This window comes from Notolepis coatsorum (assembly GCF_963971535.1).
Source record: "Notolepis coatsorum genome assembly, chromosome: 16".
Taxonomy (NCBI): Eukaryota; Metazoa; Chordata; class Actinopteri; order Aulopiformes; family Paralepididae; genus Notolepis; species Notolepis coatsorum.
In genome coordinates, this window is record NC_140180.1 from 86,922,289 (window position 1) to 86,943,187 (window position 20,899).

At 44.0% G+C, this 20,899-nt stretch overlaps 1 protein-coding gene across 6 annotated transcripts in view; it reads right to left on the reverse strand.

Annotated features, from left to right (window-relative positions):
- Positions 1 to 4,920: 4,920 nt before the first annotated feature.
- The window catches only part of arhgef37 (Rho guanine nucleotide exchange factor (GEF) 37), a 69,686-nt gene continuing 53,707 nt past the window's right edge, over positions 4,921 to 20,899 (reverse strand). For all 6 annotated transcript variants that reach the window (XM_084332316.1, XM_084332319.1, XM_084332320.1 and 3 more), the window contains 2 exons: positions 20,013 to 20,182; positions 4,921 to 9,404 (listed from right to left, as the gene is read on the reverse strand). In XM_084332316.1, coding sequence (XP_084188442.1) covers positions 9,171 to 9,404; positions 20,013 to 20,182 — 404 coding nt within the window. In that variant the 3' untranslated portion in view covers positions 4,921 to 9,170. The remainder of the gene's footprint in view (positions 9,405 to 20,012; positions 20,183 to 20,899) is intronic.

Consider the following 20,899-nt stretch of genomic DNA (forward strand, 5'->3'; position numbering starts at 1 on the left):
GGTCTCTAGATGTGACTGTTTTGTGACAGCCAGCCTTTTGTTTTAGCTTTTTGCGGGTACAGAATATCATATAATGATCACTTAACCCGCATGCTATAACCCCTTTATTGGCGATCTTGGACTTGTCAGAGGTCAGGATGAGGTCAATGGTAGTCTGTGTTGTCTCACATACACGTGTGGGTTGTGTGATTAGCTGGCTGAGGCCGTGCAGATCACAAAACCTATTGTAGGATTTGAAGACGGGTGCATCTTTTTGTTGCATATCCGTGTTCCAATCCCCAATAAGTAGAGGCGTTGTAGAGGAAGTAGAGGTGTTGTCGTGCCTTCTTCACAACACTGTCAATGTGTGTGGTCCATGTCAAGTCCTCGGATATGTGGGCTCCGAGGTACTTGAAACTGTTCACTCTCTCAACTGGTGCCCCGTCGATGCTGAGGGGGCTGTAGTCCTTGACCCCCGACCTCCTGAAGTCCACAATCATCTCTTTTGTTTTGCGGACGTTCAGGGAGAGGCAGTTCTCCTGACACCACTGTGAGAGATTCTCTAAGATAAGATAAGATAAGATATTCCTTTATTGATCCCCTTGGGGAAATTCAGGCATCATAGCAGCATGGGGGGGAGGGGGGGAGGGGTACAGGTAGTAAAACAACACAGTATACAGGTAGTAAAAGACAACACAGGCAGTGTAAACAATTTGATCAATATGGTCAATATAATTTACTATCTGACTAGCTGAGGAATATTCACATTATTCACAGTGTCACATGAGGTGCAGTATGCATGAGGTAGTGTTATAATTTACTATCTACTGAGTATACATTAATCAAAGTACCAGGGTAGTCTACTTTGTCCCCCTTGGGTTCCTATAAGTCCCAGGTCAATGTCTGGTAGCAGTCGCTGTCGCTGCCCCCTGTTGTGGGGCCTGGAGGCTGCTAGTCGCTGCCCACTGTTGTGGAGCCTGATGGCCGCTGGTATGAAGGACTGTCCGAGGCGGTTAGTTGAGTGTCGGGGGGGGATGAGTCTGTGGCTGAACGAGCTTCTCATCTTGACTAGCTCGTCGTAGAGGGGGTGGTAGGGGTTCTCCATGATGGCATCCAGCTTCCTTATCATCCCCCTCTCTACCATCACCTCAAGTCTAGGTAGCTCGACTCCCACCACGGAGCTAGCCTTCCTCACCAGCTTGTTTAGCTTGTTGGTGTCCCTTGAGTTGATGTAGCCTCCCCAGCATGCCACAGCATAGAAGAGGATGCTGGCCACAACAGACTGGTAAAAAGACTGCAGCAGTTTGTTGCACACATTGAAGGACCTGAGTCTCCTCAGGAAGAACAGCCTGCTCTGTCCCTTCCTGTAGAGGGCCTCTGTGTTGTCCGACCAGTCCAGTTTATTGTTCAGGTGTACCCCAAGGAACTTGTATGAGTCCACCATCTCCACATCCACCCCTCGGATGGAGATGGGAATCGGGGGGGGCCTCTTCTTGCTCCTCCGGAAGTCCACCACCAGCTCCTTGGTCTTACTGGTGTTGAGTTGGAGGTGGTTGCTGTCGCTCCACCCCACGAAGCTCTCCACCAGGGCTCTGTACTCCTCCTCATCATCGTCTGTGATGTAGCTTACGATGGAGGAGTCGTCTGAGAACTTCTGCAGGTGGCACCCGCTGGAGTTGCGGCAGAAGTCTGAGGTGTAGAGGGTGAAGAGGAAGGGTGACAGCACAGTTCCCTGGGGGGCGCCGGTGTTGCTCACCAGTACGTCAGACTGACTGTCCTTTAGTCTGACGTACTGTGGCCTCTCAGTGAGGTAGTCCTTGATCCTCTTCCAGTACCTCTTCCAGGTAGGCCCTCTCATCGTTGGCAGAGATCAGGCCCACCACTACTGTGTCGTCAGCAAATTTGATGATTGTGTTGTTGTTCCGCTGTGCCACGCAGTCATGTGTGTACAGGGAGTAGAGGAGGGGGCTCAGAACACAGCCCTGGGGGGCCCCTATGTTGAGCGTGATGGATGAGGAGGTGCAGTTGCCTGCTCTTACCACCACTCTTTACTTAGATTTACTGTAGTACTTTGAACGATTAAAATGTATTTGACTGTAGTGTTCTCCTATCAGAAGGACTCCTTGAGTCATTGTGTCCTCAGTCATCCTTGCGCCACCAGCAGCCAGTCTGTTGTTATTCCATCATTTATTTTCTTTGTTGACAAAACCTGGCCCCCACTTATTTTATAAACCTATGCATTTGAAAAGGTTTTTTCTTTCCCCAGCCAATCTCTTAATTACATCAATATTGTGCCGTCAGAATAGTATTGTGTTTGTAGGTGAAGTATTTACCTGCCTTGTTTAACAACCAGGAAATATGCTCAAGAGAAAGTTGTAAATAAGTAGTTGAAATCTAATAATCCATGCACAAAAAAATATGTCTCCAGTGAAACTCTTGGTTAAAAGATTATGTATAATTATCAGAGTGGCTCCATGCTACCTGCTAGTGGTGAAAAAACTATTATTGTAGCTCTAATTTCACTGATATTTTATTTACCGGAGGTTAGTACAGTGAGAGAATGTATAAGAGTGAATATTCTCATCATAGGTTTCACTGTTATCACCTAAATCCCATATTCTCAGGTGTGGCTCCCTGGCCTGGGACACAGTCTAATCAGATGGAGTCAATGGCCTATTACGTCTAAATTTGGAGGTCCTTGAGATTAAAGCTTTTGAGAACCACAGCTTGGAGCAGTTAGCTGTGGTTCTGTCAGTGACCAGTAGGTGGCAGTGTGTTGCAAGGGCATCCAGTGGACCAGAGGAAGAAGAGTTGCTATTTTTAGACCAGCTTCAACTAGAGGACAAGGTATTTATAGCCAGGCCTCAGTGCTGCCATACTGCTGGGGGTATCAGCTTCACACATGTGCGCGCACGCATGCACACACACACACACAAGGCATGCAGTCACACACAAGAGTGAATGCATAAAAGCAGCACACACACACACAGTCATTGAGAGGGTATCACTTGTCTGCAGGGAGTGATACTGTATCAAACCTCAGCTGACAGAGAAAATGGGAGCTGACTCAAGCACTGATGCAACCACACACACGCACACACACACACGATAGGCTGGCATCTAGACAAACCTGAGTTGAAACATGCAGCATCTACACAATGCATTCAGCCCCCTTAACTTTTTTCCACAATTTGTTGTTTTATTTTAAATGGATTTGATAGATTGAACTTAACATATATCATATGAAGCAAGAGTCATGTCATGTTAGCTCACTAGAAAAGGTGATAAACCAGTTAAGCTAAATTCTGGAAATAAAATGGGCATGAGCATTTAAAAAATGTTGACCTTTCACCTCAAGATATCAGAATGAAAAGGATATCTTACAGCCATGCCCAATTCATGCTAGTCCAAAACCATGCAGTGCACCTTTGCATGCAGTTTATTTGACAATAAATAAAGGCAATCAGATGATTACAACACAGCTTAGATTATTAATTCATTGTCTTAATACAGTCTTGTTTCCATTGTAGTCCTTGATGTGTTGACAGTGAAGACGACTTAAGTCCAAGGCAGCATCCAACAAAACATGTTACTTTTTGTAAGTAAATACCAATTGTAGAATACACTGGTATATTGTGTAAGTGTATGGTAAAAGAGTACATCTAATCTAATCCTTTTTGAATTAAGTATGTGGAAAGTAAGGGGTTGAATACTTTACGAAGACATTGTATGTTGATAGACGATGCAGAGTAATAAAACATGATACCGGAGTCTCATGGCAAGCACAGAGAGACTCAGAAGAAGCTTCTATCCTCAGGCCATCAGAATGCTAAATGACAATAACACTATGTAACAACCATCAAATGCACTCACAGCACACACATCCACACACTCACTTTAAACAAACAACTCACTGCAGCACCCACTTTACCCACTTTAGAACACCTAAACACACTTTATATTGATTGGTAAAGAATTTGCACTACAACCCATACCTCATTACACCTTACTGTAAATTGTACCTAAATTGTACATCATCCCATTTCTGCTTTGTACTGTATAGTATATTGTATGGTAACTCAGTTACTTCTACTCGGCATTGTACATTGTATATATGTATTGTATATACTGAACACTTTTGTCTACGTACTTGACTTCTATTTTATACTTGCTATACTTATTTTATACTTTCGTCTAGCACAGTCTCTGGAGCAAAACAAACAGAAAGCATTTTGTATAAAAGTATTCTGTACTTCTGTATGACAACTAATAAAGAAACTTGAACTTGAACACAGTAGCAGTGTTTAAGTGGCTCTAAAAGCCTATAGCCACTTCTAGTACACACTTCACTGACCACTGAATCCTACTAATGCTCCCTTTGGAAAAGCTGTGCTCACTCTCTCAAAGATACAAACACGGGTTCTCTCTAGAATACACACATCTGTTGGACATACATGATAGAAGAGTTGGGGTTAGCAGCATACAATACTAATATAAATAATAATGAAACCTCTGCTACAAATACCTTAAGAATACCTTAAGAATACCTTTCAGATACCCGTTTTTAGAAGCGATTACTAAGCAAAAGCAATCTGGTGGGGACCAGACTCGCCACGGTTCAAATACAAACAAATGCAAAAGGTCCACACAAGAGCAATATCAATCAATAAGAATATTTATTGAATTAAGGCAAAAATCCAGTTTGATAAGCAAGAGAATAGTCACAAGACAGTCCGATGGTCAAAAACACAAAACAGGCTCGCCGACAGAAAAAGGGATTGTTCAATACTCAGGGTAGTCGTCCGGTCCAGGGTCAGTACACAAGGGGGAATCTCAGCCAGTCCAGGGTCCAGTACACAAAGAACACCTACTCGCTTTCTCCTCACCTCGGCTCTCACTACCTCTCACCGTCACAACTCTGAATGCTCAATCTCTCTCAATAACACAACTCCTCAACACACTTAGACAGATATCTTTTCATTCATCTTTACTCAAATCAATCAGTAATCTTTCCATATGTTGCCTTCAAAATGTACCCATGTGTTTATGACCTTTACACACTTAGTAGCGTCAGTTCTTCAGTATCTCAGTGGGCAGTCCAACCCGGGACTAGTACCGCTATGGTTGGGGTCCGGTTCACCGGGGCCAACCATGCTACACCTAGAAGCGTACAGTAGTCTCCAGATTGAAACGCACACCTCGTCCGCGCCTCAAAGCACCTACTGTAGTGATTGGGGGCAGCGGTGGCCTAATAATAATAATACTAATAATGCTAACTAATGGTTAGAGAAGCGGGTTTGTGACCGGAAGGTCGCTGGTTCGATCCCCCGGACCGGCAGGAAAGAATATGGGCTGGGGAAGTGAATTAATAACTCTCTCCTATCCCCTTAACACCAACCGCTGAAGTGTCCTTGAGCAAGGCACTTAACCCCCAACTGCTCCAGTGGAGTTGCTCAGTGGCCAACGGTGGCAGACTGTGGTTGTACTGGGCAGCTCCCAGGTGTCAGACTGTGGTTGTACTGGGCAGCTCCCAGGTGTCAGACTGTGGTTGTACTGGGCAGCTCCCAGGTGTGAATGGAACTGTGTGAATGTGAAGCAGGGCATTCCTGAAAAAGAGCATCTGTGCTCAGCGAACCTACCCTGGGTAAATAAAGGTTAATAAAATAAAATAAAAACTCTGCGCTTCAAAGCACCTCCTGTAGTGACTTTTCAATCGCAAATTTGATCCTGGTATTTTTTATCATGTCTATTTTATTTCTATTCTATTATTATTCGATTGTATTTCTTTGCACAATCGAAGCGGGCATGGCCACCTTCATTTCACTATATGTCTTGTGTATGTATGTGATGAATAAACCTCTTGGATCTTGAATCAAACGCTTCAAGGACAGAACTCACCCCAGTGCTCAACCAGCTACATGTACAGTATGATACTTACGGACAGGACCGCAGTTTCAATCGCTCGTTGTCATTGGAACAAACAACACCCAGTGGTAGAATTACCAAAATGGTGGCATATTTCTGTGCCAATAGATGTGTTTTGAGCTGGAGAGAGTCTACTGTATGCGTCCGCGATACTTGTACGGTCGTTCATTGTTATGCCGATGATACTCAACTCTTCCTCTCCTTCCCTCCCTCAGATATCCACGTCTCTGAGCGGATCTTGGCCTGTCTGTCCGACATCTCCGCCTGGATGACCACCAACCACCTCAAACAAAACAGAATTGCTCCACCTGCTGGCCAAATCCTCCCCCCTGACCGACCTCTCCATCACAGTCGAGAATGCAGCTGTGACCGCGTCCCCGACCGCCAAGAACCTTGGTGTCGTCCTCGACGACCAGTTGAACTTATCTGCTCACATCGCAGCGAGAACCAGAACCTGCAGATTCCTCCTGAGCAACGTCAGAAGGATACGCCCCTTCCTGACAAAAGAAGCCACCCAACTCCTCGTCCAATCAACAGTCATCTCCCGCCTCGACTACTGCAACGCACTGCTAGCTGGCCTCCCGGCCACTGCCACCAAGCCTCTTCAACTCATTCAAAACGCAGCGGCCCGCCTGATCTCAAACCTACCGAAGTCAGCCCATGTCACCCCACTTCTTAGGGACCTGCACTGGCTCCCCATTGCTGCACGTATCTGCTTCAAGGCCCTCGACCTAGCATACCGTGCGGCAAAGGGAACCGCTCCCGCCTACCTCCGGTCAATGGTCTCTAACTACACACCGTCAAGACCCCTACGCTCTGCATCTTCTGGCCGCCTCAGACCTACTCCTATCCAAGCTCCCGGAGGGTCATCAAGGAAAACCTGCCTTTTCTCAGTCCTTGCCCCACAATGGTGGAATGAACTACCCATCCCAGTTAGGACAGCCGAATCCCGTCCAATCTTTCGCCGTCGACTAAAGACTCACTTCTTCAACCATTATCTGAAATGATAAAATAAAAAAAAATAGAAAACTTACTGTCATGCACTTGTCCTAATAAACTAACCTACACTGTAACACGCAACACTTTGATGAACATTGTTACTCAGCTGATAGAGTTGTGCCCTTCTTGCTGTCTTGTCGTACAGAACTTGTAAGTCGCTTTGGATAAGAGCGTCAGCTAAATGACTAAATGTAAATGTAAATGTAAATGTACGGTGCTTTGGATAAATGGTGCTGCTGCCGTTCTGGAGATTAAAAAAAATACACCGTGGACTCGTTGGGTTTCTTGTACTTTTATTCAGTCCACAGTCAGTCACTCCGCATGATAATGATGCAACAAGTGCTGCATTGCAGAAGCTGTTCGTATGTCTACGGTGTGTGTGTGTGTGTGTGTGTGTGTGTGCATGTCTACACACTCTATATATGTATACCTGTGTGTGTGTGTACTATAAATGTATACCTATGTGTGTGTGTGTGTGTGTGTCTGTCTGTATGTACTATAAATGTATACCTATGTGTGTGTGTGTGTGTGTGTGTGTGTGTGTGCGCGCACGTTGTTCAGTAAATTTTTGGCAACACTTGAGTCAAAGACCTTCACGATTCACCCAAGGCACAAGAAGCCCGGCTACAATCAAATAAATAAAACAAATCAAATAACAGTTAATAAGCAATAAATTAGAATACAAAAAATTTCACATACAGCTTGTAATGAGACAAATACAGCTATACATAAAATACATATGTTAAATGTGCCACGAGAGCAGCACGCGCCGAGGTGACGTCAGGTGAAATCTACAGGTCAACCTGGACAATACATTATATACAGGGTTACTTCAAAGCTGGTTGTGCAACGAGCACCAATACTGACAAAAGTTATCTCTCTCTCTCTCTCTCTCTCTCTCTCACACACACATGCACACACACACACACTTTGTAGCTAGCATTGGTCTATCACACCCTCCAGTGGTAAGATTGAGGAAAGGCACCCGGGCACGCAAACACACACACACACGCGGGCACACACACACACACACACACGCACGCACGCACGCACACAGGCACGCACTCACACACACACGCGCACACACACACACACCAGGGTAAGTGTGTAGGCGCTCACAGACACAGTTATGTATGCGTGCACCGTCTCCTAGCACCCTCTCTGACATTCACAGTGATGACAAGGCTCATTCCGGGCCCAGCGTGGGAGCTGCTGCCGGGGCCGCGTGACGACACGCCACCGGGATCACGGGTCCAGTAACAGCCTCTCGTGTTGGGCAGCACTCGACTCCAGAGACACGTCCTCGTCGGAGCAGCGGGGATCCCACTGGAGGAGACTAAATCATGGAGGATTTTGCTTGTATCGAAAGGGGTTATTAATACTAGGCGACTCTGGTAAATTAGTGGTGAAGTCAGAAGTGTCTACATTGTTCCTCTGTTGTTGCTGTACATTTTCCATAGGGTCTTATTTTCGATTTTTCAGACTGGTGTTTAACATCATCGGTAAGTGTGAGGTAAGCCTTGGAGAGGCTGCACAGAGGAACTTGATACAAACAGTAAGTAACAGCTTGATACAGTATAGACAGAGAGAGTGGTGCGTTGCCTTAATGGACTCAGGAGAACTTCAATCCCTCTAAAAGCAGAGAGAGAAAGGAGAGAGAGAGAGACGGAGAAGTGACTGAAAGACAGGCGAGTGGAGAGTAAAATAAAGAGGATGAGATGGAAGTTAAAAGAAACAGCAAGAGAGATAAAGAGAGAGAGCAGGAGATATCCAGACCGATGACTGTGTTTTCTTACGTCTGATTCACTCCAGTCAGCATTCTCTTTCTCTCCTCCTTCGCTCTCTCACCCTCTACTTCTCTGCTCTTCTCTCCATCTTCTCTCTCTCTCTCTGCACCTAATCTCTCTCTCCCACTTTTAAGTGGATTTCCGTGTGTACTCTGAATGTAAGCAATCACGCAAAAGCGCACGCACACACACACACACACACACACACATACACACACACACATGCATGCAAGCAATCACCCACACACACTGCTGATACATGCGCTCATGCACGCACGCACACACAGACACACACCCTGTAAAAAGTGACATTGGGGTGGTGCCTAGAGTACACTGCAAAAAGTCTTCAAGTGATCCTCTCTTGCTAGGGATCATGGGATAGGAGTTCAGTGTCATTAAAATCCATTCAGTTCCTTCCTTTCCCTCTGGGAATGTCTCTGATCTCTCCCATCTCCTACTCCCTCCCTCCCTCCCTCCCTCCTAGCGGCGCGGCGCGGAGGCGGTGGTGGGCGACGCCCCGGGCAGCATGGATGGCATGGGCATGACTCTCAGGTAGTTGGAAGGCACGTAGCCTCTCTGCCCGCCCAGCGCCTCCACCAGGCTCCACTCCGGGCTGCCCCGCTTGTCGTGGCGCTCCAGAACCCTCACGGGCTCGCCGGCCCTCATAGACACCTCGTGGTTGCCCCGCGCCGTGAAGTCGTAGGCTGCGATCACCTGGGGACAACAGAGAGAGGGAGGGGGGGGGTTTGATTGATTGATTGAAAATTGTATTAACAGATCGCAGAATGGGTACAATACAGTACGGCTCAATACACACAATTGTTAAGTGGATGCAGACCAGAGAAAGACTTTCGTCTTGTTGGGCTGGGCGATATGGCCTCTAAATGATATCACGATATGTTTTTGCTCCATCACGATATATATTGCGATATTTTGCTATTTCCTCTAAAGCACTTAAAAATGCTTGATTTAACCCTTTGATGGATACAGTCACGCCAATATGATGATTATATAAACCTCTGTTGTCAAGGCTCGTCAATATAACCCCCCCCACCCCCCCTTTCTTCACTAATGGAACTGGTGTCGTGGATCACTCCCCTGTGAGCGTTTCCAGGGTTAGCGGCTAACGTTAGTTAGCTTAGCTTAGTTAACGGCTAACTTAGTTACCACCTCTCTAGGCGTATGTGCGTGTACGTGACGTAAATTGGGCGAGTGTGTGTGTCTGTGTGAGGGAGAGAGGAAAGTGCTGCGCTAAAGTAAGTCTCATCTCAGCCGCGGCGGCTTAGAAACTGACGTGAGGTTTTGTGCAAAACATCACAATGTCCACGATATGTTTAAAAAGTGTATCGTGAATGAATTGTACCCGATATTTACTTAATATCGTCATATTGCCCGCCACCTCTAGATCAGGGTTCCCCATTTTCAATTCATCATAAGGGTCAGTAATGATAAGAAGGACTAGAACTTCTTCATGGAGTGATGTATTCAAAATCACAGGTACTTGTATGACAGACACACACTTTACCAGTCAAGCTCACTCTTGAATTATGACAAGGCAGCAGTGAGATTCCTACCAAGGCCACCCACACTAAATACATATACATTCATGTTACTTAACTGAAAGGCACTTGGATAAAAGCTTCGGCTAAATTGCACATGTTCCGTTATGCCGTGCAATACAACATAAGCGAGGTAGGTTGAGACACCTGGTTTATAGGACACAGGCATTCAAAATACAAGTCCAAACACACACAGGCTTACTAATGACCAGAGTCGTGTATTGACATGATGAAGTGTCCCGTCACTGCTAAATATACCTGTGTTTGGCCTCCTGCTGGTCATTAGTACCTCTCAGTTCACCTCTCGACAGTGGGGACGTTAGCTTAGCCTCATATCAGCCTCAATTAGCATTTGGCGTGTATAATAACTGAGAAAAAAAAGTGCTAATGAACGATCCAGGGGGGGGCTAGGTCAGAGGTGTGAGTGTTTTGCCTTTCCCCCATACTCATCCTCAATTAGCTTTTCACCAGTGTCATGGCTGATATGAGAGACAGACTCAGGAACATGGCTGACGGTCACATGAGAGACAGACTCAGGAACATGGCTGACGGTCACATGAGAGACAGACTCAGGAACATGGCTGACGGTCACATGAGAGACAGACTCAGGAACATGGCTGACGGTCACATGAGAGACAGACTCAGGAACATGGCTGACGGTCACATGAGAGACAGACTCAGGAACATGGCTGACGGTCACATGAGGGACAGACTCAGGAACATGGCTGACGGTCACATGAGAGACAGACTCAGGAACATGGCTGACGGTCACATGAGAGACAGACTCAGGAACATGGCTGACGGTCACATGAGAGACAGACTCAGGAACATGGCTGACGGTCACATGAGAGACAGACTCAGGAACATGGCTGACGGTCACATGAGAGACAGACTCAGGAACATGGCTGACGGTCACATGAGAGACAGACTCGGGGACATGGCTGACGGTCACATGAGAGACAGACTCGGGGACATGGCTGACGGTCACATGAGAGACAGACTCGGGGACATGGCTGACGGTCACATGAGAGACAGACTCGGGGACATGGCTGACGGTCACATGAGAGACAGACTCGAGGACATCACATGGCTGACATGAGACGAACAACCTCTTTGGTCCGAGCCATCACTCACTTTTAAAGGCCAGACATAGCTACATCATCTGCGCACATATACACACGCAGACATCACGATGTACACACGCAGATGCACGCGCACACACACACACACACCATACTGTGTGTTCATGGGCACACGAATTAAGTGCTTTTTCTCTCTCACAATACAGATGCGTGTATGCATGCACACACATATACATTGTAGTGCTCTCACACACACACACACACACACACACACACACACACACACACACACACACACACACACACACACACACACACACACACACACACACACACACACACACACACACACACACAGTCAAGGGGCTCGCTCTCTCTCTCACACGCTCTCCATCCAGCAGTATTTACGAGGCCAGCAGGCGGGGGGTCTTGTGAAATGTATGATGATGCCTGGGAGATGAAGCATATACGTTATTAGAGATGAAACCCATATAGATACCGGTGTCGGATATCGGTCATGAGATAATTCCCCCCGAAACTAAAAATCTGATACCAAGGAATGTGGAACACGCAACAGGAATGAAAGCAAATGATTTGTTGCGTTCTCGACACACACAAACGCACGATAGATCTCTCTATTCCTGGAAAGCTGAGTATGTGCGTGTATGTGACGTAAATTGGGCGAGTGTGTGTGTCTGTGTGAGGGAGAGAGGAAAGTGCTGCGCTAAAGTAAGTCTCATCTCAGCCGCGGCGGCTTAGAAACATTGATTATATCTCGATAATTCTCTGTCCAATGACCCCAAACCGACGGTCCGTTCGGCGAAAGTAATGGATGAGAGCGGTACTCAAGTTCGGGTCTCGTGGGAATAATTGGTATCGCTGCTTCCCTATGAATTAACGGAAGAAACAAGAGGCTTGATACTCAGCATGACATGGGTAAACAGCTAAGTATTGGCTTTCTCATTAACCTTCTCTCACACACGCACGCACACGCACACACATGCACACACACACATCCATCATCCGTTTCCCCCGACAGAGCGAATCCCACACAGGGACCTGCCGTGTTTGTGCCCAGGCGCCTGAAACCATCACACTGTCACAGATCAAACGTTCCGCTAAACGGATTGAACGCGTGCACGCTTTGGAAGCTGACATTTAGCCCAGATGTGAAAAGAGCCACGGAAAGCAATTTATTTTTAGGACGTTTCTGTCTGTGAAGGTCTGAAGTCCATTGTTGTTATTCGGTCGCGTGTGGAGCTGATCGGTGACAGTCATCCAGAATAGGATTCAGGCGACAGTGTTTCCACAGACAATGTGCTTCTAGGAAGATCCCTAATGGCACAGCGCTATTAGTGTTGGGTTCATCTGGAGAGGTACATGACTTCCTGTAAAACCTGCAGTTTGATGAATATACGGGGCCGGTTGCAAAAAACACCACACAAGTTGAGATTTTCCTAAGAATCCAATTCAAGGTTTCCTTCAAATAAAATTGGGTGCACAGAAAACCCTTAACCCTTTCACTGCCGCACTACCAAACGGTTAACACTTTCACTGCGACAATACACAGAAGGTTAACCCTTTCACTGCCACACAACAGCAGGTTAACCCTTTCACACTACCGACCGTAACCGTAAGTATTTAAGTATTTTCCTTAAGTCAATCTGCGCCAACAACGTTTATATACGTGTTTGCTCGACAACCGTTGAACGCCAACCACGTATATATACGTTATTTGGTCAGTTTTTTCTGATTTAATATTCTATTCAATGTCACGGACCTGTATGTTGCCGTTAAAAAGCATACTGGGACCCCGATGGTGCAGTACCGGCCAGATCCTGCTAGGTGGCAGTATCGAGAGTGCAGTAAACCCTGTTCCAGACCGTGTGTTACATTTAAACCCCTCCGGGCGCTGAATTTAGAAAGCCAAGTAGATCGCTTCATCCGACCACTTTGAAACGCATCTAGCACACTCGATCCATAAGTTGTGCCAAATTATGTCCGGGACCAGATGGACACCAATACTGGAAATCGCGAGCAGACAATTGGAATATTCTTTTTGGAATACCCTGTGATCAAAGGTAAGGACTATCTGACATCAATTCCAGCTTGATCGTACAATGTTTTCATATCGATCCAGCTGATCAGCGTGTGTGGTGTTCACAATGAATGCCGTTACTGGCAATCAAAGCATCAGAAACGCCCCCCCCCCCCCCCCCCCCCCCTTTCATGCATTCATGATGAAACATAATACTTATTATATACATTTGATTTGGAAATAGTAGCGTGTCAAGGGATGAAACGCCAATGCTTTTAGTAGAATTCACGTAGCACCCTATAACTCAGCTTTCCAGGAATTAGCCCGGATCACGGGATAACACGCAAACGTATACATGAACAAATTTCCTGTGCTAGATGCGTTTTCAATATAAAGAGACCAGTGATGTCATTATGAAGAGGCTAAGGCTAGTGATGTCAATATGAAGAGGCTAGTGATGACAATATGAAGAGGCTAGTGATGACAATATGAAGAGGCTAGTTATGTCAATATGAAGAGACTAGTGATGTCAATATGAAGAGAGGCTAGTGATGACAATATGAAGAGACTAGTGATGACAATATGAAGAGACTAGTGATGACAATATGAAGAGGCTAGTGATGTCAATATGAAGAGACTAGTGATGTCAATATGAAGAGACTAGTGATGTCAATATGAAGAGGCTAGTGATGTCAATATGAAGAGAGGCTAGTGATGACAATATGAAGAGACTAGTGATGTCAATATGAAGAGAGGCTAGTGATGACAATATGAAGAGACTAGTGATGACAATATGAAGAGACTAGTGATAACAATATGAAGAGACTAGTGATGTCAATATGAAGAGACTAGTGATGACAATATGAAGAGACTAGTGATGTCAATATGAAGAGACTAGTGATGTCAATATGAAGAGGCTAGTGATGACAATATGAAGAGACTAGTGATGACAATATGAAGAGGCTAGTGATGTCAATATGAAGAGACTAGTGATGACAATATGAAGAGACTAGTGATGACAATATGAAGAGACTAGTGATGACAATATGAAGAGACTAGTGATGTCAATATGAAGAGACTAGTGATGACAATATGAAGAGACTAGTGATGTCAATATGAAGAGACTAGTGATGTCAATATGAAGAGGCTAGTGATGTCAATATGAAGAGGCTAGTGATGACAATATGAAGAGGCTAGTGATGTCAATATGAAGAGACTAGTGATGTCAATATGAAGAGACTAGTGATGTCAATATGAAGAGACTAGTGATGTCAATATGAAGAGGCTAGTGATGTCAATATGAAGAGACTAGTGATGTCAATATGAAGAGAGGCTAAGGCTAGTGATGTCAATATGAAGAGAGTCTAGTGATGTCAATATGAAGAGACTAGTGATGACAATATGAAGAGGCTAGTGATGACAATATGAAGAGACTAGTGATGACAATATGAAGAGACTAGTGATGACAATATGAAGAGACTAGTGATGACAATATGAAGAGGCTAGTGATGTCAATATGAAGAGGCTAGTGATGTCAATATGAAGAGACTAGTGATGACAATATGAAGAGACTAGTGATGACAATATGAAGAGGCTAGTGATGTCAATATGAAGAGACTAGTGATGTCAATATGAAGAGACTAGTGATGACAATATGAAGAGACTAGTGATGTCAAGTCAATATGAAGAGACTAGTGATGACAATATGAAGAGACTAGTGATGTCAATATGAAGAGGCTAGTGATGTCAATATGAAGAGACTAGTGATGACAATATGAAGAGACTAGTGATGACAATATGAAGAGACTAGTGATGTCAATATGAAGAGACTAGTGATGTCAATATGAAGAGGCTAGTGATGACAATATGAAGAGACTAGTGATGTCAATATGAAGAGACTAGTGATGACAATATGAAGAGAGGCTAGTGATGTCAATATGAAGAGACTAGTGATGTCAATATGAAGAGACTAGTGATGACAATATGAAGAGGCTAGTGATGTTAATATGAAGAGACTAGTGATGACAATATGAAGAGGCTAGTGATGTTAATATGAAGAGACTAGTGATGTCAATATGAAGAGACTAGTGATGACAATATGAAGAGGCTAGTGATGTTAATATGAAGAGACTAGTGATGTCAATATGAAGAGACTAGTGATGACAATATGAAGAGACTAGTGATGACAATATGAAGAGGCTAGTGATGTCAATATGAAGAGACTAGTGATGTCAATATGAAGAGACTAGTGATGACAATATGAAGAGGCTAGTGATGTTAATATGAAGAGACTAGTGATGTCAATATGAAGAGACTAGTGATGACAATATGAAGAGACTAGTGATGACAATATGAAGAGAGGCTAGTGATGTCAATATGAAGAGACTAGTGATGTCAATATGAAGAGACTAGTGATGACAATATGAAGAGACTAGTGATGACAATATGAAGAGACTAGTGATGACAATATGAAGAGACTAGTGATGACAATATGAAGAGACTAGTGATGTCAATATGAAGAGAGGCTAGTGATGTCAATATGAAGAGACTAGTGATGTCAATATGAAGAGGCTAGTGATGTCAATATGAAGAGACTAGTGATGTCAATATGAAGAGACTAGTGATGTCAATATGAAGAGACTAGTGATGTCAATATGAAGAGAGACTAGTGATGTCAATATGAAGAGACTAGTGATGTCAATATGAAGAGAGACTAGTGATGACAATATGAAGAGACTAGTGATGACAATATGAAGAGACTAGTGATGTCAATATGAAGAGACTAGTGATGACAATATGAAGAGGCTAGTGATGACAATATGAAGAGAGGCTAGTGATGACAATATGAAGAGGCTAGTGATGACAATATGAAGAGACTAGTGATGTCAATATGAAGAGAGGCTAGTGATGTCAATATGAAGAGACTAGTGATGTCAATATGAAGAGAGACTAGTGATGACAATATGAAGAGGCTAGTGATGACAATATGAAGAGACTAGTGATGACAATATGAAGAGACTAGTGATGACAATATGAAGAGACTAGTGATGTCAATATGAAGAGACTAGTGATGACAATATGAAGAGACTAGTGATGACAATATGAAGAGGCTAGTGATGACAATATGAAGAGACTAGTGATGACAATATGAAGAGACTAGTGATGACAATATGAAGAGACTAGTGATGACAATATGAAGAGACTAGTGATGTCAATATGAAGAGACTAGTGATGACAATATGAAGAGACTAGTGATGTCAATATGAAGAGGCTAGTGATGTCAATATGAAGAGACTAGTGATGTCAATATGAAGAGACTAGTGATGACAATATGAAGAGACTAGTGATGACAATATGAAGAGACTAGTGATGTCAATATGAAGAGACTAGTGATGTCAAGTCAATATGAAGAGAGGCTAGTGATGTTATATGACATAAGTGGACCATGCACTTGTGTTTTTAAATGCACCACACCAGTCTTTTTGACAGTACATTTGTTCTCAAGGTGTGACTACTGGAAAATATGCTATTTGGTATTGTCTCGACAAAAAATTTATGTTTTACAACTCTGGTCTTCATATACTCTTTCAAGTGTAGGCTAACCAAAATAATTTACAACTAAAATGCAGTTGCAGCTATTATAGATGTAGGGGCCCATCATTGATATTAGTCACTCCATTGATACCTAATTATGACTTGACCCCCACCTGCTGGAGAGAATAAGAAGTGCAGCTTGAACCTGCTGGGAGGAAAGTCCCGCCTGACGAGCCTCTCGTGCATAAATAGGGAGGTGTAGTGGTTACGTCATTGCCGTTTTGCGTGTGCCACCCTCTGTCCAACGCAATGTATTTCCCCATTTCCCATTTCTAAATCGTCTCGTTTAATACAAATAAAGCATTAACATTTGCATGGTGTACCTTTCTGTGATTATTCATCCACAAACTATAGCTCAACATGAAAATATTCGCAATTAATCATAAAAAAAATAAAATCGCCAAATTTTATTTCAACCAAAAGTGCTTAAACAATAATGTTAGTGATGGAAGGGAACTAGTTTTGTGCAAAAATGGAAAGCTTTTCAATTTCCATGCGGCAGAATTGTTACAATAGCCGATAATTAGGGATGTCCGATATTATCGGCCTACCGATATTATCGGCCGATATCGGCATTAAAATGTGATATCGGAAAATATCGGTATTCAAAAGAAATTAAAATTTAAATTTCTTTTTTTACATTTCTAGAACCTTTATTTACCCAGGCAAGCAAGTAAGAACAAATTCAGATTTTATTTATTGTCAAAAGTATGCATAATGTTGTGTTAATTCAACAACAAGAGATATGTAAGGGATAATGTATGGCTAGGAGGTCATTGTCGCAAAATAATTGACCGACACGGAGTTTAAAATACCGAGGCGCCGCGCCGAGGTGTTTTAAACGGAGTGAAGGTCAATTATTTTGCGACAATGACCGAGTAAAGCTATACATTATCCCGCTTATTACATGGCTAACTTACTAACAATATACCTAATTCATTTGACAAATCGCAGTTCTGTGGCTCTGTCAGCCCAAATAAAGTGATTATTATTATCGCGAGCAGCAGCCTCTGTTCTGGCTCCGCTGTGTTCAGGCTCCGCTCGTTGCTCCGCCCCCTGTCATCGCCGGCAGCACTGAATTGCACTGAAACAGTGTGTGTCAGTGGGCTTGATTGCGAACAGCTGCGCTCTGCGGTCATTATTGAAAAATCTGCGGTCATTATCGAAAAATAATGACCGCAGTCGGGGGGCTGTTGACCAATCACAAGCAAGCATTTCGGCGAATGTGAAAACGCCATGTAATAAGTAATGTTAATTACCTGAAATTATTCAGTTTTTTGGGGGGGAAACCCTGCATATATCGGTATCGGTTGATATCGGTTGATATCGGTATCGGAAATTAAGAGTTGGACAATATCGGTATAGGTAAAAAAGACAATACCGAGCATCCCTACCGATAATCCATTTTCCCAATGATGAATCCCTATACGGGTGGAACAACCAGTGACGTCAGACTACACCTCCCTAGGGGAAGCAGACTCAACACAGAATGAAGAAAATAATCTGTTTTTATTATTTCTATTTTATCTCTATATGGGATGGGATGTTTTGGGCCCCTACGAGTTTGGTGGTCTGCGGTCTCGGGCTGGTGGGGGCCCCTGGTTCGGGGTCTCGGAGTGTTAAAGGGGCGTGATGCTCTGACTCACTGGGGCGCTGGACTCGGGGTCCTCATGGGGTGGGGGCTGTAGAGGTCGGGACGGGGGTGGTTGGGGGCTCGGGGATATTTCACTATTTCACCGTTCTACGTTTTATATTATTTATACTGCTTTATTGATTCATTTAATTTGATTTAATTGAATTGTCTTGTCTTGTCGTTATTGTAATTATTATTGTTGAAGTACTGTCCTGTGATGTCTTGTGTATTATTATTATTACTGTATTGTGTTGTGTGACATGTAAAAATGGAAAAGAATTCAAATAGAAATGTGATCACAAAAAAATTAAAGAATGGAGAAAAGAATCCGGGTCTGGTAATGAACATGTGAGGAGCAGTAACACTGCTATGGGCTCAGACAAGTAGCCCGGCTCTCATAGTTCATCTGAACAATGATTCCTCTAATGTGTGATCGTATGCAGTGAGTAAAATATCTGATTTATCTGGCCTGCTGTCAATCTCTCGTACCAAGTGCAGAGTCAATTATTTAGAAAATAAAATAATTTCAAAGAAAGTTTGGGGCCTTTAATGATTATTAATTTTAACTGATGAATATTAGTTGAGTATCCCTGATGTAGGGCTTCCAGCTCTGGTTTCAAATGACCTCATATCCCAATAAAATCACCATGGTTACTGTCATAGTGTCCTCATATCCCAATAAAATCACCATGGTTACTGTCATAGTGTCCTCATATCCCAATAAAATCACCATGGTTACTGTCATAGTGTCCTCATATCCCAGTAAGATCACCATGGTTACTGTCATAGTGTCCTCATATCCCAGTAAGATCACCATGGTTACTGTCATAGTGTCCTCATATCCCAGTAAGATCACCATGGTTACTGTCATAGTGTCCTCATATCCCAGTAAAATCACCATGGTTACTGTCATAGTGTCCTCATATCCCAGTAAAATCACCATGGTTACTGTCAGTGTCAGTACACCCCTACACTGAACCAGCCCTAGGTTACTGTCATAGTGTCAGTACACCCCTACACTGAACCAGCCCTAGGCTACTGTCATAGTGTCAGTACACCCCTACACTGAACCAGCCCTAGGTTACTGTCACAGTGTCAGTACACCCCTACACTGAACCAGCCCTAGGTTACTGTCATAGTGTCAGTACACCCCTACACTGAACCAGCCCTAGGCTACTGTCATAGTGTCAGTACACCCCTACACTGAACCAGCCCTAGGTTAGTGTCATAGTGTCAGTACACCCCTACACTGAACCAGCCCTAGGTTAGTGTCATAGTGTCAGTACACCCCTACACTGAACCAGCCCTAGGTTAGTGTCATAGTGTCAGTACACCCCTACACTGAACCAGCCCTAGGTTACTGTCATAGTGTCAGTACACCCCTACACTGAACCAGCCCATGTGCGGATGTGTTACCTGGAAGCAGGGAAGGGTCATGGCTCTCATTGGCTGGCTCTCCGGCGAGTAGGAGTGTCTTCTGATGGAAGCTCCGTCCCCTGGCAAGCCCAGGTGGGGCGAAGGGGGCGGGTCTTCTGTTGCCTGGTGATAGCGAATCAGCTTGGAGCAAGGGACGTATCCTCTTGGACCTGAAGCAGTAGAGACAATGAATAGTGAGTGATGGGGACAGCCATGCTACTGTATTCATCTCTGCTTTTTGAAGAAACTCTTGTATCTCAATAGAGTCAACTCTTCAGGAACAGAAATATATATAAAAAAAGAAAAAAAAAAGGAATGCACAATGTGAAACATGTTGTTCCATTTCCATGTTTAATACCACTTATATTAATCAAATAGTTCTGGAATACTTTTATCTTGGCTAATTTCCCCAATGACACCAATGTATTTTTTTTTATTAAACAATGCGTTTAAAATGGATTGATTGAGTACATAAAGCACTGTGTACATTTTCAATTCAACATGAGGATATTTTTACAATGATTTAGATGTGGATTACTATGTTAGTATAATAATAATGATATGGGATGCAATAACAGCAATCAACCAACAGGTGGCGACACTGACCTACTCTTCAAAACCCACAAACTGGCACCATAACGTTTCTGATCAGGCAGTCAGCTGTTTATGCTGCTTTCTCTTACTTCTCATCACCGGCCTCACTCCACGGTGCGTCCACCCTCACTGATAATGGCCGCCAGCATGCTTACTACTGGTGCCTTCCTTGTCTAACAACACCACTCAAAACATCACAGCAACCTCCAGCACTGACCAGCCATCTCCTGCAGTACCTTCTGACAACTAGCGTTCCTTCCTCACTAGAGCTCATATAGCTAACCAGTGGTCCA